This window comes from Vanessa tameamea, chromosome 5 (genome assembly GCF_037043105.1).
Source record: "Vanessa tameamea isolate UH-Manoa-2023 chromosome 5, ilVanTame1 primary haplotype, whole genome shotgun sequence".
Taxonomy (NCBI): Eukaryota; Metazoa; Arthropoda; class Insecta; order Lepidoptera; family Nymphalidae; genus Vanessa; species Vanessa tameamea.
The window spans coordinates 3,883,779-3,903,155 of NC_087313.1; the positions used below are offsets into that span (position 1 = coordinate 3,883,779).

Genomic DNA, 19,377 nt, shown 5'->3' on the forward strand with positions numbered 1-19,377 from the left:
AATACTAACGTAGTTTTAGTAGGTAACTGCATGGTTATTTTAGTCACTATCGGCTTGTTGTTAAGGCTGAAAAAGTTGAAGACGCTGGCTCCTGGAGCCATGGGAGCAAATCCCAAGTCGGGCCAGTTAGAAAAATATTGTGATTCTGTCAATTCTCAGTTACGAATCAGAGTTGTGAAAGTGTTCACATTTTCATATAGACAATCCATTATAAAATTAAGAGAATTATGCAACATAGCGTTTTTATGCATTTCATAAATTGTTACTTTACATATTTTTTTCATTGCAATGTAATATAATATTTACAACGCCATCTATTAGAATGTGGAGTAAAATATTAAATAGTTACCAATAAATAAATGAAAGGAAAAAATGATGATTTTCTGTTATATTAAATCTGTTTAGGTATAGATCATTTTCAATTTTTTTATCTTTAGATAAATTAAATTTTAAGTATATATTTTCCTTTGTAATAACCTATTTATTGAGTAAGGTAAGCTTTTAAAATCTATATTTTTAAAACTAACAATTGACATTGACGTTCCACTAACAGACATTGACAATTAATAATAGCGTTTACCGCAACCGAATCGTGACTTTCAGAAATTGTTAATTCTTAATTTATTTGCAAGTAATACAATATATTAGTAAGTAACTGCTATATATAAAACGATATGTAAATTGCCAATAATATGGCTATTAATAAGATATAGTTAAACTAGTTTTATAATTTCCACAAAGAAATAATTTTGCAACTTTTTACAAATTACAGAAAAATGGCAGCATCAGTTGTTGATACATACTCGGACCCCAACATGAGTTGGATGAACGCTCCTCACAGCACAGGAACGTCTATAATGGCCTGTGAATTCGATGGTGGTGTAGTGATCGGCGCTGACTCTAGAACAACTACCGGCGCGTACATTGCCAATAGAGTAACTGATAAACTTACTAAAATCACTGATCATATCTACTGCTGCCGTTCTGGATCTGCCGCTGATACTCAGGCCATTGCTGACATTGTCACTTATCATTTGAGTAAGTATTTAAGAAAATATTAAGAACCATTTCAGTGTCAAACTCCAGAGTACTTCAATAACTTATTAAAAAAGTTGTTAATATATTATATATAGTATTAATAATCACTGATATCTATATTACTCCTCAGTTGAGTAGTATGGTGGAATAAGCTAACATCAGAAAAATCGAACACAAATTTATGTCTATTTTTCTTAATATTTTAATATAATTTAAAGATAACCCAATAATGAATGTTACTTGAATGTTACTTATGTATCATGACCAAGATTACTATTAATTGTTTCCTATCTGGATTACAAAATAATGTTTTTGTATGTGATCATGTTACTGCTGTCATATTTATAACAGCTGCTTTAATATATCTTTTATTCTAGATTTCCACAAGATGGAATTAGGAGAGCAGCCATTAGTGCAGACTGCAGCGGCAATTTTCAGAGAATTGTGCTATAATTATCGTGACTCTCTTGTTGCTGGAATCCTTGTGGCTGGTTGGGATAAGAAGAGAGGGGGTAATATGATTACAACCTGCAGCTACACATTAAATATACTTCAATACTTTTGAAGTTAAAATTGAACTTCTTAGTAAATTAGTGTTTCTCACAAGTTGAACCTTTAAATTTGATGCACAGCAATTGGCATAAATGACTTATTTTAATTGAATAAATTCAATTCATAAAACTTTTTGCTTATTTTAAGACTACATATATTTTATATGCCTAATGTCCATTAGTATTTTTTTGAAGTGATAAATTCTTATGGGAGGGTAAACTGCTTCATTACGTAACGAGTTACAGAGCCAGTCGGTCAGGCTACCCTTTCTCTTAGGCTTACAGCAACAATAGTCAGATTGTCTTACTCTGACCCACAGTGCTACCCATATTTCGTACAGTTTAACTTATCACTTTTGTCGGGTGTTTTGTTATAAATTTCTTATTATTTTTAGGACAAATCTATTCAGTACCGATCGGTGGTATGGTTCAGAGACAAGCTGTTTCTATTGGAGGATCTGGTTCATCTTATGTCTATGGTTATGTTGATGCAAACTTCAAACCTAAAATGACCAAGGAGGAAGCTAAGAAGTTTGTCACCAATACCCTAACATTGGCCATGCTTCGTGATGGATCTTCCGGAGGTGTTGTAAGACTCGGTGTTATATCCGAGGCTGGAGTAGAGAGATCCGTTATCCTCGGTGACCAGTTACCCAAATTTTATGAAGGATGAATGTATTTTAAAATTTAAGGTCTTATAAAATTTGCATAAACAGTCATGTGTTTTCATTTTCAATGCTACCATTCAAAATGTATTTATTCAAAAAAGTTAAAAACAGATAAAAATTAATTCCATTAAAACAATTATTTATATTTTTAATCTCATCAATAGTTTTATTATACTTTGTTATTTTATTCAACTTAATTTAATTTAAAATTTAAACTCTGAAGTGAATGAAAAAAACTTCAAATTTCTCATTAATTGAATATTCACTAATAATTGGATGCATTCTATTATGATGTATTGAATATAATTCCAGAAGAAAGTTACAAGTCGCATTTTTTAAATTACTTTTGTTTATATTAGGTGTTCCACTAGGATCACATTTGGGAACTGTTTTATTTATCATATATTGTTGAATATCGGTGACTCAATAATTATTCATCACTATTGATACCTTCTATCTTAATACGACGGTAATGAATGAAAGGAAAATAAAGAACAATAACAAAATTAATTTCAACCTCATTTTCTCGAGATATGTATATTTTTTTACCTTAACAAATTTACTATATGCCATACTAGTTTTATACTGAAATTTTATAATAATAGTTATAATAAATAAATAAATATATTGCTATATATTTAAATGTATGATAGGAATATTATTGGGTATAAAACACAAAAATAAAAAAGGAAATACTCGTTATAATTCATAACATGTGTTATTTTTAATATTCAGTAATATTTATTGTGAAGTGTTAAATAACAAGATCTTCCCTCACTATCATACTCCATGCACATATTGCTATTAATTTCAATTTTATAAACAAAACATTTCATAGAACTTGCTACAGAAAAAGACTAGACATTTGATATATGCAGGATTAACTTTAAGTAATAATACCAAGTTCTTCCATTGTGTCGAGGTCACGCATAAGCATTTGTATGGTCTGTTTAGTTCGAGGGAAGTAATCGGCTGTTTCATCGTCTTCAAATGATGGATCTTGAGACTCCAGCTCTGTGAAAAATAAACGATTTGGTGTTAATGTTTTACATAACTTACCACCACTTAACTGATTGGCCCACGACGCCTAATACTCTAATAATCAGATGGGACGGAAATCAAAAGCGAATAGAAGGAGTTGAAGGCAAGATTAACGACTTAATATGCTTTCAAGGGAATGTAAACATTGACAACTCCAGAACTTTAAGCAGTTACTTAGAATTCCGTGGCAGAAAATCTTAGAAAGGTTCTACTGACCCAAACCAAGATTTAAACTCTCGAAATCTACTAATCAAAGACTATGTGATATACATGACACCGTAAGATTACAAAAACAGTTTACAATCTGAAGAGACAGATTGTAATCTGTCGAAATATTGTGAACTGTGAAATATGATTGCAATTTAACGCATTATTTTTCGCTATATTGTAATCTATCGATGGGAAGCGGGTAAATTGTGAACTGGCGTAGAATGGAATGCATCTCGCTCGCCGATTGGTCGAAAATCTATATTACAAATGAAAATAAATTGCCATTTTTGCATTGCTGCGGGCGAATATATGATTCTTCATTAATACATACCAGCAACCTGCGCTTCAAAGGAGTCGAGTCTCGCATCAATCAGCGCCTGGCAGCGCTGCACGTGACGCAGTAACCGCTCGCGACACGCACTGTTTTCTATCGCAGCTTCTGGCTGGGGTACTATTACGTTTCTTGGCACTTCTTGTTCTAATGGACAATAAATACGTTATATAATATATTAATATGTGCAATGAACAAATCGGTTCGATTGAAAAGTAGCAACCCTTATTTATATGACTTTAAATTAATTTTACATGTCAATGTTGAAATTTTAGTTCACTAAAGTGGGTTCGATGTCGCACGTAGATTAACTTTTACTAACAGAGATAGAGATGTACAAATAAAAATAGGCGGTATTTTGTCCAAAGAAAATAACGTAACAATATTAAATGGTGTTTAATTTAAATACCTTATATCTTGCTTAATATAAATTTTCATCAAATCAAAATGCAACTTCTATGTTAGTTTGGCCATAATACATACTAACAAATCATATATAGTATTTAAGGTACAATAATATATTTTTTAATTATTCTTGTATCTCCACAGACATATTGACCATGCCTTTGGTATATTCTCTATTTATTTTAGTGTACCTACATCTTTTTATTTTCATTACCAGAGTACAGTAATATTATAAAATTTATACCTTGGACAGATTTTGCCAGTCTTTCTAATTCCGATGTAGTTATCGGCAAATCCAGAGAAGGTCCACCGCTCGGACTAGATAAAGTCGTCGTCAAATTCAGCAATGAATTTGATGTATTCTGAATAAATCTATCTTGATCAGGGTCTTCGATAATCGGCGTCCTCATGTCCAAATGTCCATCTTTAACTTCTTCCGGTTTCACTGGTAAGTTCTCCTTGCCTATATTATTTAACATGATGTTGAGGTCTGTGTAGTCCGAGTTGAGTCTCTCTTGAGTGAAGGTTACTTCGGTATTCTCCCAATCTTTAGCCCACAGATATAACTTAGGATGATCTTTTTTACTGAAAATAATGCAAAAAAAATTTAACACAATTGCCGATTTGGTCATTTTGGGAGTATATTATCCATCGGCATAGCCAAGATTTTATTACGAGACTGTTCCCATGACATGTACATTTTTTTTAGGGAATCTTTTTTGAATGATATTTATTGTCTCCAATTCAATTTAATACTCGGATAAATAGGTTAGCAAACGCCAGACAAATCGGAAGCAAGAATATTTGGCCAGAACGAAAAATAAGTAATTAACTAAAGGTTTCATCTTTCGACTTTAAAGGACCGCAAAAGGGGATGCTTGTAAATCATAACGAATCAAAGTATATAATTCATATCACATATTATAGAATATTCGCCCAAAAAAAACCCGCCTTAGCTGGAGTATTAGATGTCACCGTTTTAAAGATTGTTAAATATATTAATATTGGCATAATTTAAAATCAGTGCAAGATAGTTGCAGGGAGGCACGTCTCATTATATTAACGCATCTAAACAATTTTCGATCTTCGAGATTTTTTGGAGCATATTGCGATTGGGGATGAAACATAAATTTACTAATTCGAGCTACGATGAAAATTAAATAATACACAGTTTTTGAACCTTTTTCCTGGGTAGGGACCGGTTTCTTGAAGAACACTCATTCATTGAATGTAAATTTACATTAAATAATGTCTTAACATTTACATTTAATATAATAATACTTACGTAGCAACATAGTACTTGACTCTTAGAGCATGCAAGGCATCCTGGATCCGCAATAAGTTTCCAGATAGCTCGTGCGATCTACGAAGAGATTCGCAGGGCTTTGCCCCTGGGAGCAGTCCTTCGTATAAGCGATCCTGGTCGTGGAGGAATCTTTTGGAACGCCGACCGCGCCTTGGGTTAAGGCAAATACTACATGTGTACTTTTCAGGGACCTGCGCACAATATTTTTTGAATATTAGTGTAACGCAATAATTTTAATTCTTTTCATTAAAAAAAAAATGTATTGGAGGACAAAAGCCCTTTCCCTCTTCTCCTGTTTGAATCCAGCTGTGAATGCTAAACAAGTGAAAGTTAGACCCGACATATGGAGATTTCCTCACGACATTTTCTTTAACCTTCGCACATGTGAAGGAAAGGAAACTCATTACAACTGCATCGTGGTAATTGAATATGAATGAATAGTACCTCGGATTCCTTCTGTATGTTGTGGCAGAGGGCATGTTGCCAGCAGAGACACAGCTCGCACTGCACCATCAGGCCGTCCTCTTCACGGAAGCCGCAGTGACAATTAATTATTTCTTCGCGTTTCATATGCTCAATCTTTATTCTTTCCCCACCTGAAAATTGATTAAATTGTAATTTGTTAAGTCAATCCTTATTAACATTGTCATTAATATATAGTTTCCGGTATACTAGAATAGAGTAATCCCATCTAAACCTGATGTTGTCGAAAAAGACTTACTAAAGGATTTTTTCTTATTAAGGTTAAAACTGGTTGGTACTTTAAAGTATTCTTAAAATATACTTAGCAGATGGTATCGAGAAACAACCCTACCAATCGCAAAGAGATTTGTCGTCTCTGTGTTATAATTTGAAATATACGAATTATAAATATTAAAAAAAGTCCCGTTTACATTTAGCGAATTTGATTTACACTTTTAGACAAATCACAAGATTTTATCATCGCTTGGCTCCATACTGATAATTATAACATTTCCTTTCATTTTAATACTTAAAAAAAAAAATAAAAAAAAATGGGAAATATGCATAGTTGTCTTTGAGAGTTTTTCTGCCAAACTTGCTTTTGTGGCCGAACGACCAAATCACCAGTCAAAAATGGAGCATCCACATAAAAATACTAAAGCTTCACTTTGAATTCTGTAAACGAATAATAAAACCCTACTCACTTTCCGTGTACATGTACATGTTGGTTTCTTTCTGATCTTCATTGTTAGACTCTGACGATACCGCTTGCTGAGTTATTGTTTTGTCCATGGTTTTGGAATCCGGCGTCCCGGAACCCGGAAAGCTCGACCTGGTCTCCATATCAGAATTGACCCCGTACCATTCGTCTTCTTCACTCATCGGTCTTCTAGATACTGTTGAAAAACATTTGCGTTTGTTGTCCAACTTCTTTCGTATATCATCATCAAACGGCTTCGTAACTGTATGTGTAGATATTTCTGATTCAAAATCCAAACATTCCACTGGCCTTTCAAATTCAGTATCAATAACAGCTTCATCGTAATCTAGATTTGGTACTTCGGTTTCCTTTTCTATATCCGGTTCAGGATCTGGTCTCCGAACAGGAAGCAACACTTTCGGTCTTTTCACTGGTTTATTTGCCAGTGCCTGACGGAGCTTTGGTGAATCCTGAGATCTTGGTACTGGTGAATTTGTTTTAGTCGGAGCTGCTACTGGTATATCGATATGAAGTTCAGCCAGCGTCTCCTCTTTTTTAGGTTTGATTTCTACTTTTGCCTCTTCAATGCGCCTTGGTAGTCTCGGTAATTTGACTTTGATGATCTTTGATTCTGGTTCGTGTCGTGGTTTAGGTATTTCTATATCAGTTGGTTTTGTCCTTTCTCTAGCTAAATCTAGCACTTTGGGTGTTGCTCCTAACATTTTCCTCAGTTCCCTGTGATAATGCTTTATATGCATTTGCAATAGCGTATTATTTCTGAAGTTCTTAAAACAATTTTCGGCCGGGCAGCGTAGCAAGTTGTCTATAATCTGGACTTTCAACGATCCAACGTATACTGTGAGATAAGGAATAGATTTAAGGTTAGGTTAGAATTCAATATACCAATTGGAATAATAAACAATTTCGAATTTAGTCTAACACGTCAAGTGCTCACCATAACCATCTTCTAGAGGGGGATTCTCGAAGGAAACATCCGTTGCTGCTTCTGATAAATCCAGTAATGCTTGACTACTGGTACTGGGTGCATCGACCGAAAAAATCTGTTAAGTAATTTATTTCATGGCGTTATTATTATGCATTTCAGTAAATATTTTCTTTTTAATCAACATAAACATGGAGATTCTAAACTCTTAAATGAATATTATACATATTTTATCTAAAAGATACATACATAAACATAACATACATAATCAGCCTGTTAATTTCCCACTGCTGGGCTAAGGCCTCCTCTCCCGTTGAGGAGAAGGTATGGAGCATATTCCACCACGCTGCTCCAATGCGGGTTGGTGGAATACACATGTGGCAGAATTTCGTTGAAATTAGACACATGCAGGTTTCCTCACGATGTTTTCCTTCACCGCCGAGCACGAGATGAATTATAAACAAATTAAGCACATGTAGATTCAGTGGTGCCTGCCTGGGTTTGAACCCGAAATCATCGGTTAAGATGCACGCGTTCTAACCACTGGGCCATCTCGGCTTTATCTAAAAGATACGCCTGACCTTTTTGGTTATGATTAAATCTCATGTGACGTATTAGCGTTGGATTCTGTATAACTTTAAAAAATCTATCTCTGACTCCAGACTTTGTATAGTTTTAGTTTGAAGTGTTCATTCAAACTTTAAAGTCAGTTTTAATTGTATATAATATATTCTATGATTACTTAACCTGGTAGATATTCTACCAAAAATCAGCAATTACTTATGTATTATTGTGATTTGGTTTAAAAGATGAGTAAGCCAATGAAACTACGAGCACAATGGACATTACGTCTTAGTGCCCAAGATTGGTGGATTTAAAGAATAGGTAACATTTCTTGCGGCGCCAAGATTGGTGGACGATGGTGACCAATTCAGACGACGCAATGGCCGAGCCATATCACATAAAGACTAAAAAATATTTCATACCTTTTGCTTTTTCCGCTTCCTCTCTTTCTTTTCCTTTCTTTTATGGCTTATCTTTTTTTTCTTAAGCAACGGTGACAACGAATTAACACCAGTCGCTGGCATCAGCCCTTCGTCGGTGTTACTGACCCACCCCATACGTCTCGACAACTTGAGATGTACACCGAAATCTAACAATGCAAATTCGTAAGGTTTCAGCGATTCATCCGATGTGTGCTCTAAAAAGGCCCGCATGTCTGTTTTAGTGTGGAATCGACGATTATCAGGTCTGAAAAACAAAAAAATACTTTAAAACTATTATTATGTCTAGTTTCTTCCACTGTAAGGCAAAGACCTCTTGGAATAATATTATTAGTCTTCAATCCCTTGAATTAAATGCCAGTGCCTTAACAACACAAACTATTTTTTCACATTTAAAATATTAGTATAAAATTTCAATCTCATGTCATGATTGTTTTGAAGAGATTGCTCTCTAAGCAATAATACATGAAATAATTATATATATCATTAACGCAAATTTTAAGTCACTCATCTAAGTATGAACCACAAGTAATAACATTGAGTTAATTAAAAAACATACCCAACTAAAACCACATCCCATTTGCCAGCCGATTGTCCCAGACTTCGTCGCACCATGTGCTTCGTCCAGCCCGGAGGTAATCTTTTATCTTCAACCTGAAAAGATAAAACAAATTCTAATATAAATATAAATCTGCCCTTATGTAAAGATTTGATATGTATACATTTAATAAAACATACTTTTTTACATGGAAATATTTGCATTTAAAAAACAATGTAGTGTTTTTATAAAACTATACTTTAAATTAAGAAAAACAAACAACATAATATATTAACTACCGCCCATTACTGAAACGCTAAATAAGGTCAAACCACCTAAAACGGATACAGACCAATCGTATTTAAATTAGTTAAGCTGAAACTCGAAAGTAGGTAACATTAACGTGAAACTCTACAGATTACATAACTTAATTGTAAACTTAGAAATAAACCATAAGCAACAAGACTATATTTTAGGTTACGTAATTTAAATTATAAAAACATAAAAGGAGATATCTCACATAGAAACTAAAACAATCTTAAAACTTAATATAAATAATCGTACTAATAACTTATTGTATGTATCAAAACAATATACTATCAAGTTAAAATGTTATGTAATGCATAATCTGCTTATTACCTGCACACTCCTACGTGGTAACGGCACTTTGCTGGCATCCTTAACCTCGGCTTCAATTTCACTGACGGTACCGGCTGGCTGACCATTTATCCACTTACAACACCATTCGCCCGGCAACAAGAAGCTTTCCGGCATTTCAAGGGGCCTGGTTGGTGTTGCTAATTCCTCAGTCTTCAATAACATTTGTTTCCTCATTTCCTCGACTTGCCGTTTCATCTCTTCCAGCTCGCTTTTCACCTTCTCTACCTGCTTCTTAACCTTCTTCTCCTGTAACAATCTCAATTTCTTATTTTTCTTTATTTTAGATAGTTTCTTAGACTTCTCTTTGTCCATATCCGCTTTTGTATCAACTTCGTTTACGGGCTTCATTTCTATGACGGGTTCTAATTTTACTACTGGTTTGGGCGAATCGACCTTTTCCATTTGATGCAAACCATCTTCGAGTTTGTTTATAACGACTTTCATTTTCTCGATAACCTCTTGTTTACTGTCATCTGGTTTTTCGAATTTTTCCAATTTTACTTCTTCATCTATGACCTAAATTTAATAATTTTCCATAAATTTTATATGATTACTTTAATGTATTATAATTGTATAGAATTTAATACTTTAAGCTACTTACCGGTTCAACATATTCATTTGACTCCAATCCTAAATCTCTAGGTACTACAAGATCTGAGTTACTACCTACTGTACCGATATCAACTGGTTCATCTTTATTAACTTTAATTTCCTGCTCTTCTTTGACATCTTCAGGTTTCGTTTCAGGTGATTGTGTTGTAACAGTCTCAGTTTTCTCATCAGTGATTATTGGTTCACTAACATCTTCCTTAGCAACAGTCCCTATGATGGAAGCTACTGCATCTACAGATAAAATTACTTAGGTAAGTATATTTCTAATGTGTAATAGTAATTATAATCAAAGAGGCTAACTCTTACCTGGTATATCCATCTTGACGTCAAGTTTAAGTTCTTCTATAGGTTTAGGTTTAATTGTACTTTTTAAAACTTTAGGTTTCTTTTCACTTACAATCTTAGTATCAACTTTCTCTTCAGGTATTTTTGTTTTTTTCCTTTGTTTCTTCTGACCAATATTGAAAATTTCTTTAATATTTAATTTCCTTTTCATTTCGCGTCGTTCACTTTTTGAACCTAAATAATCACGGGTGGGATCAAACAGGTGGGTATGGAAAATAGGAAATGTTGCGTGAGCACTTGGAGAAGATGCAACAGTGGGTCCAGCACCAGCTAGAGTTGGAGATGGAGTTGAAGCTGTTGAGGACACCGACGTGTCAATAGTAAGACACTCAGAACTTCCTGCTCTTCCTGAAGTAGACTTCAATTTATACAACCTTGATGTACTGCACTTCCATTGAAAACCGTCATCAAAAATAACCTCGTAATGGCCTGTTAATGCAAAAAAATAATAAACAAAAATAGAAAAAAAAAATTATATCATAACAGTCTATCAAAAAACATCACTATCAGAAAATGATGTTATACTTTTCGTTGTGTACTCCTGAGGATTATGATAGATCTAAGGAAACATTTCCAATTAATTGTCAAACAAATTTTTTACCATTTCCCAGATCATTAGATATTGTAGCGATAAATCTTCGATTATCTCTCCAACGTGCCAAACATCTTTCTCCCACTACAAATTCAATTTTAGTTTTGTCTTCTTGCTTAACTTCGTCCTTAAAAGTTTCAGAAACATCTGCAGGAGTTGGATCTTGGACAGCTGAAGATATCGAGGGAATTGGTGAAGTATTGGTAGTCATTGGCCTTAGTCTGGGACTACTGACATTTATCCATTCATCGTGCCTGAAAACACAGTTACTCATTAGAGATGCTAAAATTAAAAAAGAAATTTACCATATACAACTACTTCTATAAATTATTATTTAACAACAAAATTAAATAAACCAAAATCAATAAATCAAAAGGTATATTTAGTTAAAAACAATCACTATAGTCTAGACAGGAAAAAACATAAATAACTAATTTGACCTTAAATCGAAACAACATCATTGGTCGAGATCCAAAATAAATCTGTGGTATTCAGTATGGATTCATTGAAAGTAAAATTAAACTAGATCGGTGTTCCAGACAGGGTACTAAACTTTATACCAGCTAGTATCACCAATATATCTTGTGTACTATCTATAGTGAAACTTTCTAAGTTATTTTCTTAAATACTCATAGTAATAATCTTGTTAATAAAGTAACACACATGAATGCAATAATGCAACTTTTACACGTTTTGTTAAGAAAAAATATTGTAAAGGATAATTTTATAATAATAAAAATAAGCATCATATTATTCAATATGGAATCTTCAGACACAGTTTAAAAATAGTAATATGATAGTAAATTTACTAACAGTATTTAAAACGGGATATTTAGCATGTTTTTTATTTTTATTTGGTGGAGCTCGATATTTCGACATTATCTACGAATGTCTTGTTCACGAGACTTCTCTCGTGTCTTCTGTCGTGTCGTGTCGAGCTTCACCAAATAAAAATAAAAAACATGGTAAATATCCCATTTTAAATACTGTTAGTAATAAAAATAACCATGTTAATTTAAAATCTTAAATTTACTAACTTCGTAGATACAGTATTATAGTGCACTAATACTTCCATTTCATCGTAATCAACTTCGACTATCTCAGCGGCATACCAGATATCACCAAAATCCTTCACCTCAACCTTCGAGCCCACTGATAAGGCCATACTACTATTACCTGAAAGAACTTTCAATTTGAAAAAATTAAAAAAAGACAATTTTTGTATGGCTGATTCCATTATTATATTATACTAGTTGTTACTCATGGTTTTACATGTTTTTCAGGTTGATTGTCAGATCCTCGAGGTGAACCTCAAGCTAACTTCTTACAAAATTTTATTAAATTTGTTTAGTGGTTTAGCAGTGAAAGCATAACAGATAGACAGAGCTACTTTTGCCTTTATAATATTAATATAGAAAGGTATATATATATAACATTTTATCATTACATTAGAAGCATTTTAAATATATTGTTAAGTTTAAACTTTGTGTTGTTATAATATATTTCATAATTTACCTTTCTCTTTAGGACTTAAGCTATGTTTTGTAAGAGTTTTAATGTCTTTATTGTTTGCAATTTTTGCTTCGGATTCACTTAAAATCATATCCATAACACTAGTAGCTATAACAATAGGATCTCCTTGCTCTATCACTTCCATTTGATTGATTATATCATCATTTTGTGCTGCTTCTATCTTCTCTAGAGCTTTGTCAAAGTCTTTCTGACCTTCTCTATCCTTTATTTCTTTTTCTTGATCTTCTATATATTTTTTTATAGCCTCCACATTTTCACCTTCAGATTCTTTGCTGCTAGATGATAAGTTTAACTTCTCATCAACATCTTTGGTGGGGCTTGGTGTTTCCATGTTTTTGTCTGTTTTAAAGTCTGTCATGGTCCAAGAAAATATTGACGGAACGGCATCTGTAATCAATGTTTACTATGTATTTATCTCTCTGGCTTTGATTGGTTGAATACAAGACAATCACTATCTACTAGGTCCAACACATAAAGAAAGACAAATAGTATCACTATTTATTACTTGTTAATTTCTAATAGTAGTCAATCAAAAAATTATGGTATGACATAACTACTCAAGCAATATAAATAATGAGTAGATAATGAAACTACAAAGAGAATGACTAACTACAAAAAAATAAACATTGTGTAGAAAAAGTAAAATAAAGTGCACAACAAAGTCAAATAAAAATAACTATAAGGATAAAAAGAAAAAATTATCTAACATTGAAACATCTACAGTGTGTAAATACCTGACTTAAGAACATAGCGCGAGTCCTGATAAATTTGAAAATCACTTTTACAAAAGTGTCGTGAGCACACATAGGTAGAGTGAGCTGTGTTTGTGTGCATATAGTGTGTAACTAATACCCATTTTTCACGCAATATCTTATCTTTTGGGAACTTGTGATATGTTACACCAATATCTTCTCTTCTCGTTGAGGAAGAATTACAGTTTTCTACACAACATTTTTTAACAGCCATCCTAGTTTACAAAAATTGTTAGCAAACTGTTACCTAGCATTGAGATAACTCTATAAGATATATACATAAGACTGTACTATGATTATTATTTGTAATCATTAGTGTTTTAAATTTATAATGTAAATATATATATATAGTTAATACAAATATTATTCTCACATAAACAATACTTACTTAAATATGAAACTCCTAAATATATATATTGGTCTTTCCTGATAAATTCATTTTTGATAACTTCTCGCAACAATGCAAATCAACAGAGCAATATTATTCACCTTATTTACTTTAAGATACTAGTACAATATTTTGTAAATCTACAATAAAGTTATTCTATTAATCAATATTTTTGCAGTTTCACACAACACAATACCAAACATTAACTTGACAACTAAATCGAAAACGAAATGCCAATAATGGCATAGATAATTAAAACATAACACAAGGTTTATTAATACTTTATGTATTCATATTTAAATTAGAGATACCAGAAATTTAAACATATTCTCTATCTTGCCCAAATAATATAACAATGTAAAGTAGTTTTCAAATAATAAAAAAAAAATTCAATGCGATAAGTCTTTATAACAAAAAAAGTGAACAAGTCTAAGATATAAACACACTTAATTAATGTGTCTAATAATAAATTAAAAGTTTACCATAATTTACTTGTTAATATTTCCATCTTGTTTTTATAACTAACTAATGTATAACCTGCCTAACTAATATATAAATTCCAGCAGTAGCACTAGCTTTATTATATTCGTATTATGCTACAAATTATTGCAGACATTAAGGATTTATTATTAAAAAAAACCTTTATACGTATTTAAATTTTATATAAAAATGTATTCCTAATTTTCTAGTAAATTAATTATTTCATTTACATAACTATATAATTGAAATGTTCTGAATCTATTGAGGATTCAGAACCACGATGACGTATTGGGTATTGACGTTTAAAGAGAGAGTGTTTTGTGTTTGTGTTTAATTTATACAAATATTACTCGAATTATTCTAGTCTAATGAATGTTAGTTATAACAAGAAAAAATGGATTTAGCTAAGTCTCTATTTAGCTCACGCGATCATGTAGGGTATGTGGGGCGTGAAGAACATGAACGCAAAATCAGTGCAGCTTTAGCAGATGACGACCCCGAAGACATAATCGATGCTATCCGTGGGATGAATGTCGCTGATGAATTATTACCAGCTCCTGGTGGACCATTTTCCGCTTTGACACCCAGCATGGTACCTCAAGATATTATGGCAAAATTAGCACAACCAGAATCAGAAGGTCACGGAGGTGGACTTCCCGATTACAGATTCGATGAATTTGGGTTCTGTGTTGAAGAAGAAGACGGTCCCGAACAAAGCTCCAACAAATTACTTGCCAATGTTTTCGTAGAAGACGACCAACATCGTCTACAGTGGGAATTTTATAGTAAAGAAATAAATTTCTCAGAGAGTGAAAACAAATTAGAAAAAACTGATAAATTGCAGAAAATGGTTAAGGATGGAGTCCCTCACTCTCTGCGTCCACAAGTGTGGATGCATCTGTGTGGTGCTAATAAAAAGCGAGCATCAACAGAGATAACTTACCATGAAATAGTAAGAGCGTCCAGTGATGATGGATTGGTTACCAGTAAGCAAATTGAGAAAGACTTAGTCCAAATTTTACCTAATAATGTTTGTTTTTCACATCCTACAAGCACTGGTGTACCAAGACTTCGTCGTATCCTCAGAGCATTAGCTTGGTTATACCCTGACATTGGTTATTGTCAAGGAACTGGTATGATTGCTGCTTCCCTTTTGTTGCTTATGGAAGAAGAAGAGGCATTCTGGATAATGTGCACCACAGTAGAAGACCTCTTACCAGCTTCCTATTATTCATCAACATTAATAGGTATACAGGCTGATCAAAAAGTTCTAAGAAGCTTAATATCTACTTACTTACCTGGTATTGATCAAGTCCTCAATGCCCATGACATTGAACTCTCTCTTATAACTATGCACTGGTTTCTAACATTGTATGCTAATGTAGTACACATGAAAATACTACTTAGGGTATGGGATTTGTTCTTCTTAGATGGCTCGATTGTTCTTTTCAAAGCAACATTAGCTATGTTAAAGATCAAGGAAAACCGATTTACAGAAATATCGAATTCTGCTCAGATTTTTAATGCTTTATCTGACATTCCTGGAGAAATTGATGATGTAGACCTCTTAATTAAAACAATTGATGAAGTCTGTGGTGAAACACTAAGCCCAGCTTTAATTGAAACGCATCGTAGAAGACATTTAGCTTATTTGATGGCTGATCAAGGTGCATTGGTTGGAAATCCAAATGCAGTACCAAATCTCCCTAAACAGCAACTTCAACGTCGCCAAATTAAAAGAAGCAAATCAGTTATTCAAACTATTCTTTTTGGAGATGATAGTAATAATGAAGATGCTGTTTCAAAAAATGTTAAACAAACTGAAATTCTGGTTGATTTAAGAGAAGCAATTTTACAAGTTGCTCGACATTTTCTTGCCCTTGAACCACAACTAGCTTCAGAAGTTCAACTCACTGCTGACTACAGTATGCAAAGTCATGCAGCAGACCGTGAGAGGTATGTCAATGTATCTAGAAGTAAAAGAAGACGTGCTAAGGCTCTATTAGATTTTGAAAGGAGAGATGGAGATGAATTGGGGTTTAGAAAGAATGATGTTATAGAAGTTATCAGTTCAAGGGATGAACATTGTTGGATTGGAGAATTAAATGGCTTAAGAGGCTGGTTTCCTGCAAGATTTGTGAAATTATTAGATGAGAAAGGTGTGAAATATAGTAGAGCTGGAGATGATTCTGTGACAGAGAAAGCAGCTCATCTAGTAAGAGGAGTTTTGGCACCAGCATTTAAAAGAGTATTATTGCATGGCATAAAGAAACCAAGCTTTTTAGATGGACCTTGTCATCCATGGTTGTTTATTGAGGAAGCTTCATCTAGAGAAGTAGAAAAAGATTTCAATTCTGTATACAGTCGTTTAGTTTTATGTAAAACATATCGTTTGGACGAAGATGGTAAGGTTCTCACACCAGAAGAGTTGTTATACAGATGTGTACAAGCAATAAATCTCTCACATGACAATGCTCATGCACAAATGGATGTTAAATTACGCACACTAATTTGTATGGGGTTAAATGAAGAAGCTTTACATTTATGGCTAGAAGTTCTATGTTCTTGTGTTGATGTTGTCCAGAAGTGGTATCATCCTTGGTCTTTTATTAATTCACCAGGTTGGGTTCAAATTAAATGTGAATTGAGAATTCTATCTCAATTTGGGTTTAATTTAAACCCCGATTGGGAGCTTCCACTAAAAAAAGATACACAAAATCAACCATTAAAGGAAGGTGTGAGAGATATGCTGGTAAAACATCACCTATTTTCTTGGGACCTGTAAAAACCAAACCTAGTCCATTTTATAAAATTTGTACAAAATTTAAACAATACTAATTCAAGCTAAATTGTATATCTGAAAATTATATTTTCATATTTCATTATAGATGTGGTTAAATTGTACTTATAAGCACTAAAAAAATTATAAAAGTCACCATCTGTATAAATATTAGTCTTGTTTATACTTTGTACATATACTATTAAAATGAACTAAACATTCCAAAGATTCTGTACTTGTGATGTTTTCTATAATATTGTTATTCTTATGAGCAAATAGTTTTAAAATGTACATGTAATTCTTTGCCTTCTTATGTGATAATTTAGCTGTTTTGGTTTATATATTTTCTAGATAAACTATTTATAAAGTGATCTTATTTATAGACATAATGACATCTAATATTTTGTTTAGTGTATATAGAAAATAATTGATTTAATTCTAATAATAAATTCTGTCCTTGATTCCTTATGTGTAGAATATAAATATTACCAGTTGCACGCATTAATATAGCTTTTTTTTCAAGGTGTCTACACACCAAACCAGACGAAACGTCGACGAGTGTAGTCGGCTTGAGGGTCGGGGGCATCTCGTTACTATTGTTAATTATAGTTGGAAAACCTTGCCAGCGACACGAAATATGCAATTACTTTTGGTAGTTAATTATATCTGTAACTGAATTGTCACAGGATCCTTTTAAAAAATGCCACCGACACCTAGCCGCTAAGGCGTGTCGGCGGGTTTGGTATAGACTGCTTTAGTCTTAGATTTTTTGTGAATGTTGTTTCAGAATAAAATAATTTATTGTAAAAAAATGTTTTTAATTTATTTATACTTAGTATATATAATATATATGTCGCAAGCAAATAGCTAAATTAGTCATCCAATGAAACGCCTACTGCCTAGCCACGTTACTAAACGGCGCTGTACAAACAGCGGCCTGAATGCCACTTAGCCAATTCATTTCCTTTCATAGAATCGGAAATACATATACATATTTTTATCTCACTAACATAAAAAATATATTTAAGGATATTTTGATCTTTAGCGCGTTATAAAAAAGTTATGAGAGTGGATTTTTATGATGCACGCACAGGATGCTATGAAGGACATAATAAAGTAGCTCGCAAAACTCGCTAAGATCGTGATTATATACTCTTTGGTAAGAACGCCAATTAAAGTTAGCGGAGAGATCTATTTTTTTCTATTTCAACTATTCGATCAAATGGTTCGTTTTTATTTCCCACCACAGTAAAACAACTTAAAAAACTTATCTACCCCCATCAATTAGGAGAATTGCCAATTTAATGTCAAATAACTTGGTAGTAGGGTTTCGTACAGCTCGTCTCGGTATACCTGACGAGACGAGCTGTACGAAACCCTTACTGTCCACTTACTGACTTACTCGTAATATATTATAGACTATAATAATAATTATACTGCCATCTAGCAATACTTTGTTGTTTTAGTGTAACTGCAGGCACATGGAATGTAACATCTCAGTTTCCAAGGTTGGTGGAGCATTGGTAATGTAAGAAATGGTTAATGTCTATGGGCCGTGATGACCATCTGCTATCAAATGGCCCTTTGCCCGTCCACCTACCGATGTCATAAAAAGGTCACTCGAAATAGAGAACTTCACTCCTTATATTATTATACAATTATTATATTTATTATTTATAAGTGGTTTAAAAATTATTAACTTTCGTGTATATTTTATAATTAGTATTAAATAATTATACGAATTAACTTAAATATATAAACCATTTTCTATATAAACCAAGCCGCATTGGAGCAGCGTGGTGGAATATCCTCCAAAACCTTCTCCTCCAAAGGGAGAAGAGGCCTTAGCCCAGCTGTGGGGAATTTACAGGCTGTTAAATGTGAAAAAAAATCTAGTAAAATATCATGATGACAAAAAATAAAATAGAATAACTGCGTTTGTTTTAACCTAGCAATATACATAATTCTAACGGTAGTAAAGAAGTGTTTTTTAAAAATATCTGTATAAAAGATTTATTATAATTAATGAAAGATTTATT

At 32.9% G+C, this 19,377-nt stretch overlaps 3 protein-coding genes across 4 annotated transcripts; 2 read left to right on the forward strand and 1 right to left on the reverse strand.

Moving 5' to 3' along the window:
• The first annotated feature begins 535 nt into the window (after positions 1-535).
• Positions 536-2,304, forward strand: LOC113392512 (proteasome subunit beta type-6). The gene is made up of 4 exons (XM_026628991.2): positions 536-647; positions 773-1,038; positions 1,416-1,550; positions 1,985-2,304. The coding sequence occupies exons 2-4, from the start codon at positions 777-779 to the stop codon at positions 2,260-2,262; spliced, it is 675 nt and encodes a 224-aa protein (XP_026484776.1). The 5' UTR covers positions 536-647; positions 773-776; the 3' UTR covers positions 2,263-2,304.
• A 646-nt stretch (positions 2,305-2,950) lies between these two features.
• LOC113392763 (PHD finger protein 20-like) lies at positions 2,951-14,280 on the reverse strand. 2 transcript variants are annotated; one of them, XM_064220768.1, is made up of 17 exons: positions 14,080-14,280; positions 13,674-13,906; positions 12,922-13,326; positions 12,444-12,582; positions 11,416-11,660; positions 10,776-11,243; positions 10,459-10,700; positions 9,837-10,373; positions 9,219-9,313; positions 8,642-8,906; positions 7,668-7,773; positions 6,717-7,568; positions 5,995-6,146; positions 5,530-5,741; positions 4,489-4,829; positions 3,840-3,986; positions 2,951-3,271 (listed from the first exon to the last, which is right to left on the reverse strand). In XM_064220768.1, the coding sequence occupies exons 2-17, from the start codon at positions 13,903-13,905 to the stop codon at positions 3,144-3,146; spliced, it is 4,566 nt and encodes a 1,521-aa protein (XP_064076838.1). In that variant the 5' UTR covers position 13,906; positions 14,080-14,280; the 3' UTR covers positions 2,951-3,143. The 2 variants fall into 2 exon arrangements, with proteins under 2 accessions (XP_064076838.1, XP_064076839.1); XM_064220769.1 differs by lacking the exon at positions 13,674-13,906.
• A 537-nt stretch (positions 14,281-14,817) lies between these two features.
• LOC113392764 (small G protein signaling modulator 3 homolog) lies at positions 14,818-18,150 on the forward strand. Its single transcript, XM_026629328.2, has one exon. The coding sequence runs from the start codon at positions 14,954-14,956 to the stop codon at positions 17,342-17,344; it is 2,391 nt and encodes a 796-aa protein (XP_026485113.1). The 5' UTR covers positions 14,818-14,953; the 3' UTR covers positions 17,345-18,150.
• The last annotated feature ends 1,227 nt before the right edge of the window (positions 18,151-19,377 follow it).

Excerpts from the sequence above, each read along its gene's own strand:
- LOC113392512 (XM_026628991.2), top strand. The coding sequence starts at position 777 with ATGGCAGCATCAGTTGTTGATACATACTCGGACCCCAACATGAGTTGG. Across the intron at positions 1,039-1,415 it reads CATTGTCACTTATCATTTGA|ATTTCCACAAGATGGAATTA; the intron begins GTAAGTATTTAA and ends CTTTTATTCTAG. Across the intron at positions 1,551-1,984 it reads TTGGGATAAGAAGAGAGGGG|GACAAATCTATTCAGTACCG; the intron begins GTAATATGATTA and ends TATTATTTTTAG.
- LOC113392763 (XM_064220768.1), bottom strand. The coding sequence starts at position 13,905 with ATGGCTGTTAAAAAATGTTGTGTAGAAAACTGTAATTCTTCCTCAACG. Across the intron at positions 12,583-12,921 it reads CTTAAGTCCTAAAGAGAAAG|GTAATAGTAGTATGGCCTTA; the intron begins GTAAATTATGAA and ends AAGTTCTTTCAG. Across the intron at positions 10,701-10,775 it reads CGTCAAGATGGATATACCAG|ATGCAGTAGCTTCCATCATA; the intron begins GTAAGAGTTAGC and ends TTTTATCTGTAG.
- LOC113392764 (XM_026629328.2), top strand. The coding sequence starts at position 14,954 with ATGGATTTAGCTAAGTCTCTATTTAGCTCACGCGATCATGTAGGGTAT.